Source organism: Meleagris gallopavo, chromosome Z (assembly GCF_905368555.1).
Source record: "Meleagris gallopavo chromosome Z, MGAL_WU_HG_1.1, whole genome shotgun sequence".
Taxonomy (NCBI): domain Eukaryota; kingdom Metazoa; phylum Chordata; class Aves; order Galliformes; family Phasianidae; genus Meleagris; species Meleagris gallopavo.
Window position 1 is genome coordinate 65,850,822 of NC_139435.1, and position 16,307 is coordinate 65,867,128.

The 16,307-nt window shown below is 37.5% G+C and overlaps 1 protein-coding gene across 3 annotated transcripts in view; it reads left to right on the forward strand.

Annotated features, from left to right (window-relative positions):
• The window catches only part of SUSD1 (sushi domain containing 1), a 41,165-nt gene extending 32,988 nt beyond the window's left edge, over positions 1–8,177 (forward strand). For all 3 annotated transcript variants that reach the window (XM_085213346.1, XM_085213347.1, XM_085213348.1), the window contains 5 exons: positions 524–617; positions 1,672–1,927; positions 3,701–3,740; positions 5,635–5,728; positions 7,340–8,177. In XM_085213346.1, coding sequence (XP_085069472.1) covers positions 524–617; positions 1,672–1,927; positions 3,701–3,740; positions 5,635–5,728; positions 7,340–7,469 — 614 coding nt within the window. In that variant the 3' untranslated portion in view covers positions 7,470–8,177. The remainder of the gene's footprint in view (positions 1–523; positions 618–1,671; positions 1,928–3,700; positions 3,741–5,634; positions 5,729–7,339) is intronic.
• Positions 8,178–16,307: the final 8,130 nt, after the last annotated feature.

The window sequence follows — 16,307 nt, forward strand, 5'->3', positions numbered from 1 at the left end:
CCCAGAAGTACAAATCAGAGCACTGTACTCATATCGAAATCCTATTTAAGGGGTATGGTATTGCTAGCTGACTGTGTGCAGTAACTAAGAAAGTTGCCTTCTTGAAAGTGCTTTTGGCACAGATTGATTCTCCTTTATTCATACAGACTGATTTCTCATAATGAGCTGTGTGCCCAGAGATGTATGTTTTTCTTCTCCTTGGCCATTTCATTTAGTCTAATAAATAATACTTCTTCTTCCTGCCAGTCTTTCTCATCTCAGGGCAGGCTATCATTTTTCTTCGATTTCTGTGTTTTTCCAAATAGCACATATACCTTAAAGCAGGCAGTCTCGTCAGGATTGACATGCTACAGTGCTCGTATTTGCCCAGTGTTTACTTGATCAGGTTCTTTTTATTGTCTGCAGACTTGAGCCTTTGAGGTTTGAAGATCAGTGGACAGAGGAAGTTCTGGGGAAAAATTATCTAGGAATCCTCATGCCTACAGTGTCGTTAAAACCTCTCTGGCATTTGCTTGCCTTTTAGATCCCCCTTTCCCAGATATAGAATTTGTTGCTGCAAAAGGCTCTGCACCATTGCTCAGACTCCGGAAAGCAGAAGATCGAAATGGACCCATCAGGTTTGTCTCTGCACTTTTTACCCTCTCAAACAACATTCTGTAGATTTGTGTTACATACTGGAGCTTTCTGTTTGGATTATATTATTTTTTTTAGCAGTAGGTGAAGAGTTAAGTTGTAACTTCCAGTGTTACCTCCATTGGCAAAATAATATTTAGCTTCAGACTTTTCATTGATTTCTGGACCAAAATTTTGTTTTTGAGAATTCTGAATTGTTTTTTCCCCCATTTACACAGTGAAATCACACTTGATGTTTATTGATGCATTCAAAGCAATACTACCCCTGTTGTTTTTGTTTTCCAAGTAACTTAATGGTACCAATATTCTTTTTTCTAGGAGTCAGAGGAAATAAGCAAAGTCTGTATTTGTACACATTCTGAAGTAGTGTTTCTATACTAGAATATTACTACCAAAATATATTTCTAGAGAAAAAGGATTTGCATCTTGCTAACCGCTGTTTGTGAAAGAAGAAAGTAGTTGTAACTCATGTTACTCTAAAACAGAAAACATTTCAAAGTTTATAGTATGGGAAATAGTGGGGGTAACTGCTGTAAGAATTACTCTTCCTATAGTTGGATACTTTAAACTAAATATTGTTTTCAGATAACAGAGATAGATATAATCAATTTTCTAGAAATTGTATCTGTCCTTTAAGAAGAAAAAATCTAGTTGTAGGAAATCAGGAATTGTTTTTAGATCCCCATGATGTGTTCTATTTCATAGGTTAACTTGTATGAAAGGTGGGAGGAGCAAATGGTCACGTGCAATAACTCAGTTTGGTGGTCTTCTGAGCATGAATGAACGTGTAATGTTACTGTGCATATCATGAAGACTCCTAGCTTTAAATTGTGTCTGTATTGCTTTTTGTTCAAAATGCAAGGGTGAACACACACAGAGAAGTATTTCAGTACAGGAAGAGCTTATATTGGGCACTGATGATTAAAAGCAGTTAATGGGCTCAAAGTAGGAAAGATAATATAAAAATGTAATGAACGTCTGATGTTTTATGCACTGACCTGAAAGCTAATGTTTACTTTTTTCTTTTCCCCACTCTAGTCTTTATCAAATGATTGTGCTTCCACTTGGTTTGCAAAGTGCTTTTGTTTGTGAGTCCTTTGCCACTGCAACTTTCTTCAGCAACACCACTGTCGCTAAGGGATATGTGGCAGCTGAATTTCGGGCAAAGGATGTTGCTGATAACATGTCAGTTGCTCTTGGAGACAGACATTACTACGGAAAGTTTTATAATGCTCCTTTAAAGCTGGGCAAAGAATACTGTGTTTTTTTGAGAATAATAAGCGAGTGGAATAAGGTAATGGGTGTTATGTAAACTTCTCTTTATACTGATTAAATGACATGTTGCTGGAGAAAAAAGGAAAATGTTGCTTTCCTGTTAAATTTTTATGATTCTAATCGACAGAATTAGTTTAAATCTGATGCTTCTTTAAATAACTCTTCTAACTCCTTACAGATATTTATGTAATTGTAATTCTGGAGCAACTCTGGATGCCAAAAGGCAAACAACATTAAGAATTTAAGGCAGAGCTCCGTCTCTGCCCTCAATAACTGGGGGCACCTGTTGGGCTAAACTTAATGGAAGAAATTAGTTTTAGAATCTAAAAACCACTCCTAAGCAATGAAAAATTCTCACAGTATTGAATTGTAAGTTATATGCCAGTTCTCCAAGTGATAAGGGAAAAACATGTTTTGTAATGCATATTGATTTCCAAACAGCCAGTTCCCTTGAGGAAGCATGCTATTAGCATTTTTTTGATTGTCTATTTTAAGGTAAATACAAATTTTATTTAGAAACAAGATGTCCCTGAGCTATGTTAAATGTTCCAGTGTCTTGCCTCCCATGATGTCATGCCACTAGTTTTCCAGTCACTACCTGTCTTGGTGGTCAAGAGCTTATCATTTTTTCCTAATAAAGGTAGTTTTTCTCTGTAGGTAGTTTTTTCTCATATGCCATATTTTCCACGTGCATGCAGTTCCCAAATGTCAAAAATAAAACACATACTAAAGAAAAAAACACCCAATTGTGTTTTGGCCCAGAGCTCATAATGTGAAAATAGAATTCAGAAGTCTCGTGAATGCAGCATGAAGTAAGGAAGAAAGTAGGCAAAAGCTCATCTGTTAGTCACTTGTAAATAATTTCCTATAATTCTGGAAATCTGCACCCAAAACTGAGTAATTGAATACAACTTCCAGTAAGAAATGTGACTGCCTCTGTCCAAACCAAATGAAATAAAACAAGTGAATGTAAGAGCTGTTACTGACATCTGTTAATCTGCGTAAACTCTATCCTGTGTGCCATCCAAAACATTTGGTTCACAATAACAAGTTAGCCCAAAATATTCTGGAATTTGGATGTTGGACTGTATTTTTTTTCCCAGAACTTACTCTGTGAAGCCTGATTGATGATGAGTCAAATATGAACAAGTTTAGCCTATCTAAATAAGTCTTTGAATTCAGTTTTTGCGTCCTACAGTTTTATGCATTGGTATCCCTAGTTCTTTCCCTTTATTACTTTTCTGATACTGAGGAATTTTTTCTATTGTTACTTGTGTTGAGCTTTTTCCTGCTGAACAGCACTGATTGATTTAATATCTCTGCAATTTCTCTGTTGAGCTGCTTCTAAGTTATGTTCTTTTTCTCTTTGGTATAGATTATTTCCTGTGTTGTTTTTTTTTAATCTCTGGCATTGCCAGATGTGTTTCGTAGGCCACTGGTTTAATGGAACATTATTTCTGTTATCTGTATTTTTGGCTTCCTTCCATCTAGAGTAGATCTGCCCCTTAATATACACTTTTCTATATGGCTTTTTGGATTTAATGAAGCACATGAGGTTACATACCACTCTTTTAAATCATCATTGGGATTGCAAACACCAGCCAGCTTTGGTTCTCTTCTTTGAAATGAAACTCATACCTGTGTCTCTCAGGGCTGCTACCAAGGGAAAAAAAAATCATCTCAGTTTCCCAAAGTAAAAACATTCAGTTGAGGATGACTGCCCTTGCAGAGAGTGTAAGTGATGATAAATTTCTCTTGTGAGAAACAGTGACTTCTTTGCTTTCATTTTCAGGTAAGAACACAGTCCTGTGCTGTGTGGGCACAAATTAAAAGTAAGTGAATTTTAACTTCAGTGAGAAAGCAGAAGGTATAATGTCTGTGCTTGGCAGCATAATTATAAATAATTGTTGTGGCTATTCTTTCATTTGCCATTTATAATCTGTTGATTTTGATGATTGGGAAGGTTAGAGTCAGAAAATTTGTTTTGCACTTGATAACTAGAGGACAGTGTTCTAAAATGGGTTCTATTTTTTTTAAATATATCAGTCTTTCTAGATGTCCCATCCAAATGTTGCATAAATCTTTGTGCACAAGAAACTTGAAGAACAGAAGCGAAGTTTTAGTAGTTAGCTTTAAGATAGATCTGTATTGGCTTAGAGATTTATTTTATTTTGTTAAACATCTTCTAGCTATTTGTAGACACTGAAGACTCCTACAGACTCTAAATTCTGCTTTTGAGTTGAAAGACTTAGGAATGCAGTGACATTGGAGAGTGACAGTGCTTTGAAATGGTGCATGGCTCTTGGTGCACCTGCTCCCTGTTCAGCAGAAGACACACCTGGCTGCTGTTACTACTAGCCTTCTCTTGAGAAGTGCATATTTATTTCTAAGCTGCTTCTTGTTGTTCACTCTCATGACTTGCTTCGCTTACTGCCACAAAGAAAATGTCAGTTAGACAGCCTGTATTTATGAGAAACTCTGCTAAGCTCAGGAATTCAGTAGGGTTGAGAGCTCTATTGCTGGTCTAAAAAGGCAAGAGCTGCCAAATAACTCTTGAAAGATTAAAAAGCTGTCCTCTCTGAATTTGTTCTTTATCAGTTTCAAGACTGCTATGTATTTTATTTTGGAAAAAGAATGAGAATAGCACTGAACAGGCCCTTGGTTTCTTATTGAATGTGTTGCCATTATACTGGATAGAATTCCAGCCAGTGTCCTTGGCCTAGTGTACTTCTGCAGTTGGAGAGGCTGAGAGTGTTACTGGTTCACTGAATCCTTTGAGGGACATTACGTAGTGTGTGTGAAGAGCAGATCTATAAATTAAATTTTAACCAAACTGCAGAGTTTCAAGTCCCATATAGACATGCCTACATATTGTTGAATAAATCATCATAAAAAGTGGTAGAATGCTGTTGTAACTGTACTTGCTTCAGTTACAAATAGTTGTCTGAATAAAGCAGATCTTGAGTTATTTCACAAAACAGACTCTGACATGTGTGGGCAAAGCGTTTCTTTCATTTTCGTGGAAGACTAATGTCTGTTCTGTGTAATTAAGGTATGGAAATTTGCATCACAGTGAAGTAAGGACAGGTATTACCTGTACCAAAACTGAAAGTGCTTGAGGATTAAACAGATGTCCTTACAGGGTCTCTGTCTGAAAATCTTTATTTTCTATTTTTCCAGACTCACAGTAGGCTTGCAGATGAGAATTGAGTTTCTTTTTTGTCAGGGTACCTTCACAGGTAGTTCTTAGTAATTCTGTTTTTGAATGTAAATCACTATAAGCCTTTTATTCTATCCTTTGGTAGCTTATGGTATGATGGACTTGGGTAAGGTTATCATTGCCTTGGGAAGAAAATAGGATGGGGAAGGGAAATCATGCCTGAATTCCAATAATTGTGAAAGAGATGCGTCAAGCTATTTAATAAAGCATTTGAACTGTCTGGCACAAGAGACAACCTTGGCATATGATGTAGACCGAGTTGTTCATGAAACTGGGGAGTGGAGAAAGGTAATAATTTTTGAGAGCTATATCTATTAGTCTTACTTCCTCCTCAGCCCTGTAGAGCTGAACAGTCAGCTCTAGGACTGCTTGGGGAGCAGCAAGTCCATCCAGCACAGGAGTTTTGCTAGATTACTTCAGCTTTGAGCAGACTCAGTTGATCCATCACCAGACTGAAGCTACATTATTTGATATTTGCTCATTTGATCTGGTATTTTTTTTTTCAGATTCATCATCCACCCTTCCGTACATGACTGCTGTTGTGTTAGGGTCGGTTGCTGCTGTCTGCCTTATACTGTTCTTGTCATTCTTAGCAGCACGGTATGTATTGCTTTTATCTCCACATTTCCAGTCCTCCTGCACAAAGTTTAAGTATTTTGCTTTTCAGTTAGTCTTTTTTTCCAGTCTGCTTGATTAAGGCCTCTTGGGTGGATTATAAACTTTATCAAGAATTATCTCAGTGACCACTTAGTCTGACCACTTCTGGAACTGATGTCCTTTATATCTTTCCAGTCACTAGGGAAACATCTGAAAAGTATGGGGCTCATCTTAATAAAAGGAGGATTCAGAAACTAATAGCATGAGGAATTTCATCCAGATATGTTTTGATTTTATGATTACTAAAGGTTTTTGGGGTGTGCTACTCCAAAAGTGAAGTCATTACCAGTAGAAATGTTGCTGTATGTTTTTGATTTAAGAATCCATTTTCCAGTATTACCAACTTCACTCAAAGGTCCTGGAAAGTTAGCTTTTTAATAGTGGTTGATATTTAGCTAAGGCCTACAATAAAATATTATTGAAATTTTTAAGTTGATTCTTATGTATTTTGTGATCCTTCATATGGGAACAATAACTTTGTCCTCCTTTCAAAACCGAAATAAACATGTGCCTTTCATCAATTGTGTGTGTCTAAGTGACAAAAATGTGACAAAGGAACATAAGTACTTTTCAAAATTGTGTCCAGTCAGTTAGCATCAATGTTAGAAGTGAGCTGTTTAAATAATAGACTGCTGCAAGCACTCAAAAAGCAATTATGGAATGACCAAGCTGCTCCTGCCCATGGTGCACATAGATACTCCTGTGCACCTCTGAATGATAAGAGAAGGAGCTGTGAGAGTAAACTGCTGTGGATGCTGTGAAACTGCCTTCTGTGTGGTCTGTAAGAGCAGATTAAACAAGGATTTTTCAGAAATGACACAGCTACAGCTGGTCTTGCCATTGAAGTCAGGTGGATGGTCTCAAATTATTTCTTGGGATCCTTGTAAGCTTGAATTTTCTTTGATATCTGTCACAAAGATCCATGGTATTCAAGTGTTCACCAACTTGTTGCGTCTGCTGTCTCAGGAGTTATATTAGTCCAGTGGAACAGATTATGAACTCCTACTGTCATGGTTGCTGGAAGACATTCAACTGTTCAAAGACATTCAAACAGTGGGTTTGCCTGGCACTGGATTAACAAAGTGTACGGCCTGACTGCTGTGTGCCCTTTAATGTTAATAAACTTTCTTCATTTTAAAAATGTATTAGCCCATAGTTGTTATTACTGAGATATCTTGTCATAAATTCACCTTTCTTCATTCCTATGCTTCCGTCAGCATGTGGTGCCTTTTCAGATGTAGAACAACAGTGCCAAAACTTCAGCTTTGTAAAAATTTGCAGAGGGCCTGAGTGTTGTCATTATCAGGGTTAACCCAGGTCAGGCATCTGACACAATAGGAATGCTTCCTACTTACATAACTTGCTAACTCTAATGTTCAGAATTTATACTAGCATCGCCTTAAAATAAAAAAAAAAAACATCTTTATAAACTGTCTTTTATCTCATCAGTATGAGCAAGGCACGGCTTGTCAGATCTGTACTTCAGTCTTCAATGATTTTGACAGTTTGTTAGTTGTTTTGTTTTTTTGACTAAAATGTCTTCTCTTTTTTCAGCTCTTATCTCTACAGGACAGTGCACTCCCCACCTGCTGCTTTAGCCTGCGATGGTGTACGTTTATCTGCTACCATGGACACTGCACAAGCATCATCATTACTAGAGACTGAAAATGTCTCTGTTCTCTAAGGCGGTATCCCTTGAAGTCAGCATAGAGAAAATGCAGCCTCCTTACCAAAGCCAACATCTGTCAGGATGTATCTGTAAGGCACATCTGTACTATAGCATTGACATTTGAAATCTGTTTGTTATTGAGTTGTTTATTGTATCCCCTTGTTTTCAGACAGTGTGGTGTATAAAGAACCTCCTATCACAGATGCATTGTGTCAGAGACATTAGCATGCATCTCATGTGTTTGGCCACACATTTAGCTATTCCAGCCACATGGGCGCCTGGAAATGAGCGTGTTTATTATACCTGATTACACAAATAATCCCCTGATCCAACAGAGACTATCTGAAGATCAACTCCTGCTTTCAGTGCCAGAGAGAACAAACTGACCCACTATGAGAGAAGATGCAGATCAATCCTAATGGCAGATAAAGTTCCTATTGTGTTTCCCAGTAAAAAGGTAGATTTTATTAGTTACTTATGGATAATGCAACTCCAGTAACAAGTACAGAGCTTTTAGAGACTTGAAATAGTGTCATCAGGAGGTGTGTTCCAGAGCTATTGCAATTGTTGCTCTTAGCGATTAGTAATAATTGCAAATAGTAAAAAAGAATAGCTTTACTGGCATGTGAAACTGTTCTAAAGCAAGAGCTACCTGTCTTAGACACAGTTCTACTTTTTTAATCTCTGTTTTATAATTGCAACTGAATAAAAACTTTAAAATTATTGTCTGGCTGGTGAGCTGGTATGTAACATCAGGTTAGTGTCAGTTAGTAAAATGTAGCTCAGTAATTTCTTATGACATACTCACAGAAAAGAATCAAGTAAGAAAAATCAAGTGCCTGACCTTATTTCCACTCCTGTTCAGAAGTTACTTTGAAATATATTACAAAGTCATTCTGTTAACTAGTGAAATAAATAAGAAATGTTTTTTTAGCTATTTTGTTGCTTTTCCAAATTATGTTTTGTATTTCACATTTCAAATATATGATAGCCCTTTTTGGAATTCTAAATATTTCTGATTCCGGTTGACTTTCTTATTTCAGAGACGCTCTCTCTCCAGATTATGTAATTCTTTTTCTTTTTGGTGGTCAAAAAGGATGTTTTCAAGTGTAACAGTAGACTTTGTAGTTGGTAAAGCAGAGAGGGGTTAGAGTTAAATTGCATACAGCCAGAGGTATTCTATTTTTAAATTTTATTTTACGTTTTTATTTTGTTTTGAAGTATGGGTAAGAGCAGTGCTCAGATATTACATCTGTTATCCACAGTGTTTTTCCACTGATTCCCACATCTGCTCATCACATTAATAAGTCGTCAGTAGTTGGCAACTGAGTAAAAATGCCTTTGTCTACATTAATGATTGTGAGTTGGTAGCATTTTCCTTCACTGATTAAGAAAGAATAGTTGGCTTACTGTTACTTGATTTTGCAGTTTGAATTCCTCTGGAATTCATTCTCACACATTCTGTTCTTAATTCCATTTCTTGGTGGCATAAATGGCCATGGTTTGGTGTAGCTGTACGAAGAGCACCACCCTGTTGTGGTTTATTTTCTTCAAGCCCGTGTTCTCAGAGAGTTCATGAGCAGCTGTTCCTGAATAAGAGAGAATTGGAGAGTCAGAATGTAATTAAAAGACATGCCATCCTCTGCAAAAAAAACCTGCAATTGCATTATGTTACACTGGACCAGGAACATGAAGTCTCATCTCTCTGGTGGCTGGAAAGTTTGAAATCTCTGTGTAACCTTGAGTAGCTCTTCTCTGTAGGCCTCTTTTCTACCAAGGTTGTCTTTTCATAATGTAAACTTTTTCAGAGTAAGTCTTTCTTATTAAGCATCCTTCTGCTGTCAATTACATAATTACTCATATGAACTTCTCTGCACAGCGGAGTGGTGCAGCATATGTAAGGTCCAGGAGGGGGCTGACCAGAGAGAAGCAGTGAGGCAGGAGTGTCTGCCAACAAGTTATCCAAAACAGCTATGTCTTGCAAGATTCCTTCTTTCTTTCTTCCTCCTTTGTCACTTGGCAGACGTACCTCTGGCTGTGAGCCTGTCTTCGTCTGTTGTGTACATATCTTTTTTTCCCACGTACATCTGTTCCAGTTTAATGTGGGAAGCATAGAGAAAAAACAATTTTGCATTGTCCTCTTCAGATCATTTTGCAAATGTTAACACTTCTCTTGTTAGGTACTCTGATGCTACCAACCTTTTTCAATGCTTTTTAGTATGTTTCAGGAACAGGAAAAAGGGTTTGACAGTGGTTAGAAGCAGATTCTTGGAAGTTCTACTCAGAACAACTATTACTGGACTGGACAGAAAAGACGATACGAAATTATGCATGTTTGCACAATGCAGTGAATCTGATTTAAGAGCACTTCTATTTTAGGCCAGTTCTCTGAGATTTCCATCAGGAGAGGGTATGCCATTATGCTAGAACTGATCTCACTGCAACTTCTGGACTTCTGGTCAGATAGCTCGTTTACAAAAATACCTGTTATAAATTGCAGGAATCCTAAAAGATGGCACCTCGAATGGGGCTTTTGAGTTAAGAGTGTATGTCTTCAGGGGTACTTCTGTTACCAAGGTTTGTAATCTTTACAGTCAAGTTCATGGAATGATACATCTGCTTTGATTTTTTTTTATAGTAATATTAATATATTTCTGCCCTCATGGTTTGAGAGGTTCTAGAGAAATTTCTCATTATTCTTCTCTGCTGTTCCTTCTGTTAACACTGAAATTCTCCTTGATTGTTTTCCACACCGAAGCCACTTGCCAGCTACAATAAAGTAAAGCCAGCTGAAGCTGCCCTGGTTTTACTTCTGATCAGTAGGTGCTTGTGGTGCTACACTGAAAAGGTGCTGTACTGAGGAACTGTTTAGTTTATAAACATACGCATGTCTGCATGATCTCAGAAGTCTTTTTCCCCTACAGATGAAAGAGGAAATTATTAGCTCTGTGTGACAGTTAAGCAATCTTATAAATCTTTTCTTGTGTAAATCAGTATGCTGGTTACTGTAAAAATGCAGCTTTTATATGGGTAGTCGTGATGGTGGGTTCAATGAAAAAGTTATTGTGAGAATCATTTTAGGGTCACTTTCAGTATTTTGATTGGGATTTCTTTATCCTGGGCATGATAGAAACAGTCAACAAGCTAAACAAGCATTTTTGTTTGTGCCTTTCAGTATTGCTAATCTCAATCAATTGTATTTTAGGAAATGGATATTAAATGTGGTTTATTAAACAATCTTTGAACACCTGTGCTCCTTATAAAAATAAGCTTAGATTAAAAGAAAATTTTCAGGAGACTCAGAAGTGAGCATGCAAATATCTGCTCCATGTACCTACAGGGCCAGGTGTGGGAAGCAGTATGTTTGTTACATTTGCATGTGATTTCAGATGCAGCTGCTTTCAGTCACTATTCTCATTTTGTAGGTCTTCTGCTGCTCTGCAGAACTGTATCATCTTCAGCAGGAGTCCAGCATGAACTGATGGACCAATGGTCATCAGCTCAGATGAAAGCATTGCTGTTCTAGCAAAAGCATTGCTAGGAAATTATGCAAGTCTCTGCAACTGGACACAGAAGAAACTAACAGTTGCATTGCTTTTAAGATGACATCCCGAGGACTCTGTGAAATTAGCTGGTGATCTCAGTGCAGAGCTGTAGTGGAAAGGAACAGATGTCAGAATTGCAAAATCAACTCCACAACTGCAGTTCCTGTCAGCAGGAAAAGTGGCTCTGTGGACATGCAAACACTTGTTCCTTCTGGCTCTGTCAGAGGTGAGGTCTGAGGAGGCAGGTGGCCATGACAGTACTTGTGGCATTACTGTTACAAAGCTATTTCCATTTTGAGGTTAACAAAAGTGTCACCTTCATAGTCGCAGAAAGGAGGACTTGCTCCAAAGTTCTGTTTTATCTCCTCTCCCCACCTCAACATTTGTGTTTGTTTTTCCAGAAGTACTACTTTTGTTCTTGGAGTCCTGTAGCTGAAAAAGGAAGAGCGACTTTTTTGGTGTTCTAGCATCTCGAGGAGGCACAGTTGGTGTTTTTCAGTTACAGTGTCTTATGCTCGTTGTCTTTCTGTTGTCTGTATATGTTATATGTGTATACTGTGTATATATGTGTGTGTACAATTTTTTTCTGTTTCATCCATTTTACTTTAGAATTTACTTATTCTAAATTTACTTAGAATTACCCAAATACATAATCAGAATTTCACAGCATAGGTGAGAAAGTTCCATTTCAGCCCCAATGAAGTGTTTAAAAAAAATAAAACAACAACCTGGGGAGCAACAGAGAAAGGGTGATAGCAATTAAGGCAGTTCACAGTAGAAGATAATTTCCAAAGGCCATGATTTTACTGAGCAGCATTTAGACCCAAATGTTTTGGTTTAATGATAGTTCCTGTAAAAGTGTGTCGTGTCATCCTGGAAGAAGTGAAAAGATCACTGATTGGAGCAGTTTGGTAACAATTATTCAGGCTTGTGGGCACAGGTCAGCTGTGCCCATATGCTGGATAAAGGCCGACATAGCAATAAAGTGAAGGTAGTATAAGCCAGTTCTCAGCTTTCTATTTTAACTTTGTGAAATGACCTATTCAGTTTGGCTCTTGGCTGATGAAGATGTTAGGAAGTTCTGCTTTGGTTTGCTGTCCTGTGACTTCTGACTCACTGTGGATGTTGTATTTCCGCATGTACAATTAGCCAGTCCTTTTCCATCACCTGGAATATTAATCTGGGCTCACAAAACCTGAGCCTGGTGAACATGAAATGCCATACGAGCAGCAGTTATAGATTCCTGCTGAGAGCTAGGGACATAGCAGTTCAGTAGCAGTTCTGCCTTTTTGCAACCACTTACTGGCAAATGAATAAAATGATATTTAGGTAATGATGCAGCATGTTTTGGAGTGGCGACATGAGTGCTGTGTAGCTAAAATGAAATCTGTCTTTATCCAGTTCTTTTAAATAGTACCTCACTCTGTTTATTCTTCATAGTTTTAGTCTGCCAGATATTCATTTTATTTATTGTGTTAAAGCAGGCGTTAATTGGACATACATTCAGATATTCTGAGAAATTCAACTTTCTGCCCCGTATTTTTATAAAATTCCTTTGAAATCATAGAGTCATCCACATTCTTCACTTAGCGCAGTTCTTTCTAGATTTAGAGCAGTGATATATACCTACGTTAGTTTAGAATCTGCTCTTAGGTTTTAACTTAGTACAGAGAAAAGAGCCCAGACAGATGAATATGTTGTGCATTTTCATGACATTGAAAGCAGGAGCAGTAAGGGTGTTTCCTAGTATGGCCACAGCAGGACCCAAAGATTCTCTAGCAGCACTGTTACTTATCCAGTTTGTCTACACAAGAAGTCACTGTGAAGAGGGTGAGAAGGAAGTTGTAGCTGTGCATTGTCTGTGTGATGATTCCTTCTCTCGTTCAAAGATTCATCCTACTTTTGCTTCCTTATAAGATTATTCTGTTGGTCAGTCCAGCAGTATAGTGAAATACTCTTGCCTTTAGACCTTTTATTTGGTACATGGAATTTCCATTCCCAAATACTTTCCTTGTGTGTCTTCCTATGGTTAGTCATATTGTAAAGTGCCCTTTCTGAATGAGTACAGTCCTCTGCAGGGATAGTGGCCACCTAAGAGTTGTTAGAAGTGGTTAGAAGTGTGCGGAAAAAGATACCAAAAAAAAGACTTTATTTCAAAACACTGACCCTCTGCAGTTTTGCAGTTGTTGGTTTTTTTCTAAAGAAACAAATCTAGTACAATACAATAAATATCAGATTGTTTCCTCCCTTAATGCGGTCTTTCCCTATAGACAAATTCAAGGGTAACAGGAATCACAAAGTAGTCATGTTGTGAGTTTAGTGAAAAGCAGACAATTGAGAAGGGCAAAAGTCCAATCTCTATTCTTGTCAGATACCAAAGAATTCACGTAAGTAAATGATGTTGCGAATGCTCTGCCTATGTATTTGGAAGCTGTGCAGTATGAGAATCCACTGCACAGTCAGTTGTCTCTCTCTTCATTGCAAAAAGCAATGGAAGCCTTTTATTGCCTGATACGTTGTTACTGTTCTCTGTATACTAGAGGATGCGTTCATTTAAAAGCAACGCTCCAGGAAATGTGGAATGTACAAGATTTGCAAACACAATCCTTTGACATTCACAGGAGCAGAGGAAGCAGACAGGTGTATGCAGTAGCACTGTGTTGAATGTTTTTAATGTAAAGCAAGGTGATGATTAGATTCATTAAGTTAACAATGCTTTTGTGTCTCACACTTTGACAGCTGGCTTTTAAAGGTGACTTCTAAAACCCTTCTCTTCACCCAGACTCAGATCACATCTTTCCAGGAGCAGCTGTGGGTTGCAGGTACCATGTCAGAATCTCCATACCAGAGGCACCACTTAGAGGCCTTTGTTGATTAGCTTCAATACATGATTGCTTTTGCAGTATATAGTTAATTCTCCTGTTATGGAGATCAAGCAAAAATGTGCTGTTTTTCATGAGAAATTAGTAATCTGGGTATCAGACTTTTTCAGAGTAAGTTCCTGTTGCAGCTGTAGAAGTCTGTTTACTGACTGTTAGGAAATCACAGGCTACAGATTACAGGTCTTGAAATTGCAGAAGCAGCATGTTTCTTTTCAGCCATCTTGAAGGGCAAATCACTATAATCAGTCTTTGTTTTTCCAAATAAGGGCTTTAAAAAAGAATATAATTTTTTTCCTGTCTTTGATATCCGTAAGCAAACACACTGTTTTTGACTTCCACTTTGTTAGCTTTTTATCTTGCATTCATTTTCTTTTATGTTCTACATTTATTTTCCTGTCTTTTTCCCAGTGGAGTCAGCGTGCTGTGGGAATGTACAATAGTATTTTTTGCTGTTCGTTGTGAAGAGGGAACAATGACTGTTCTGTTGGAAAGACAAATTTTTTTCAATTGAAGCTCTAGGAAGCTAGGAAATACATAGTATTCAACAGATCTTCTGGGCAGAAGGAGACCAGAAGTTGAAATGCTTTTGCTCTAACATTTTCTGTTTCACTGTGTTCCTCTCAGGTTTCATATCAAGGCAAAAAGGTGCATGGTGTACTTTGGAACTTCCTGTGCAGTAGCAGGAAAGACACAGGGAGATATGAAAGTGCTTGCTATCCTCATCTCCCAGGATGAATCCTTTTCTTGCAATCTCATACCAATAAAATTTTTAGCTGATTCTTCATTACGAATGATTGATCTAAGAAAAATTGTAGAAGTTTGTATTTTAGAAGTACAGTGAAGAAGCAAGTTGTCCCAATGCTAGGAGCACCTTACCAGAAAGGAATGTCCTCTTTCCTTTATTCTGTGCTGAAAGTCTTTGATCTGCATTCATTGTGGCTTCCTACAGGGATGTTTGGCCATTGCATATAAAAATACATTTTTTATGAAATCAATGCTGCTGTCCCCAGGCTTTGCATTTCTCCATGGCACTTGAGACTATAGCTCAATACTGTTAGTCTTTTCTGCCTGTTTAGCAGGAGGTTTTACCTTCACCAACAGGTTTTTAAACAAGGGACAAAAAGAGGATATAAAGTAAATGGCAGAACCTCTCTGTTCATTCTAGCTTCAGGCTGCAAAAAAACTACTTTGCAGATGGCTGCTATAATATGTGTCTGTAGGAAGGCATTACCTTAGTCAGAATTAGAGATCCAGACGTAGAGAAGGTCTGGTGTTGTTTTGAAGCTACTGTAGCTTCAAACCTAAAAGCACTGTGGCTGCTCAGGGAGAGACTTGTCATTGGAATTATTTAAATTTCTTTTCAAAATTCTTTATCTTCCTTCTTGACTATCCTTGGGCAGGGCGGTGAAACTTCATTAAGGGAGAAGAATAGGGTAGACAAGATCTTAACAGATTCCTTAAGTAAGTTAGCTTGCTGTGGGCCAATGCTAATAAATTCTGCCTGCAAGGTTAATATGAAGAATACAACTTTAGAAGAAGGAGAGCTACTTCTGATGTGGGACTTGAATGTATGTCTGTGGGCAGGATTTGCTCATTTGCTTATGCTGTTCCACATGATGGAAGCATTTGAACCATTTATGGATTCACATTTTTGAAAAATGTGGAGAAGAAAGTGTCTTGTTTCTAAAGATACAAGAAATCTGAAGCTTTATTTAAAAAACAGAATTAAATCAGTCAGTTGTGCAAAAAAAAAAAAAAAAAAGATGTAAAAGATACAGAAAAACTGTGTTGCTAAGTTGTTTTGTGCTGCATGCATTTCTTCGTTTGTTTTTAAACAGCTTCTTCTTTGTGCTTGGAAAGAATCTTGTCAGTACCCAGTACTCTTTCTTTGTACAATAAAAGTCTTTTTACAGAGTTTCCTTTGCTGTTGGACTAGGATTAATCATCTCCATCTCTCTGATAAGAAGAACCATATGCTGTGATTCTGAATGTGGATAATCATCATTCTCCCACATCTGTCAGTCTGTCCTTGCTTTCATTGCCTATTCTTCATAGAACATCTTTTTCCTGAAGAACTTAAAATAGTGTACCATAAAAAGTGTGAGTAACTGTACCACCTGTCACAGACTGAATCAGTAAAAACATTAAACTAGAACAGTTATAGTTTGACTGCCAGTTTTATGTCCTGAGCACTGATTTAGACAATGCTATCTCTTTATCTTCTGATAATTGTCTTTCATGGCTCAGAATGTGTGTCTACCACCTACCTCTCTGTGATAAAGATCTGGTTTTCAGTAGTATAATACAGATTGGTTTCACATTACTTTGGTGAATGAGAAGTTGTATAAGGTGCTTGCTATTTTGGGGCTATTACTCCTGGATTTTTAGCCACCTTTGTGTGGTGAAAATATGTTAGTTAAGAAAAT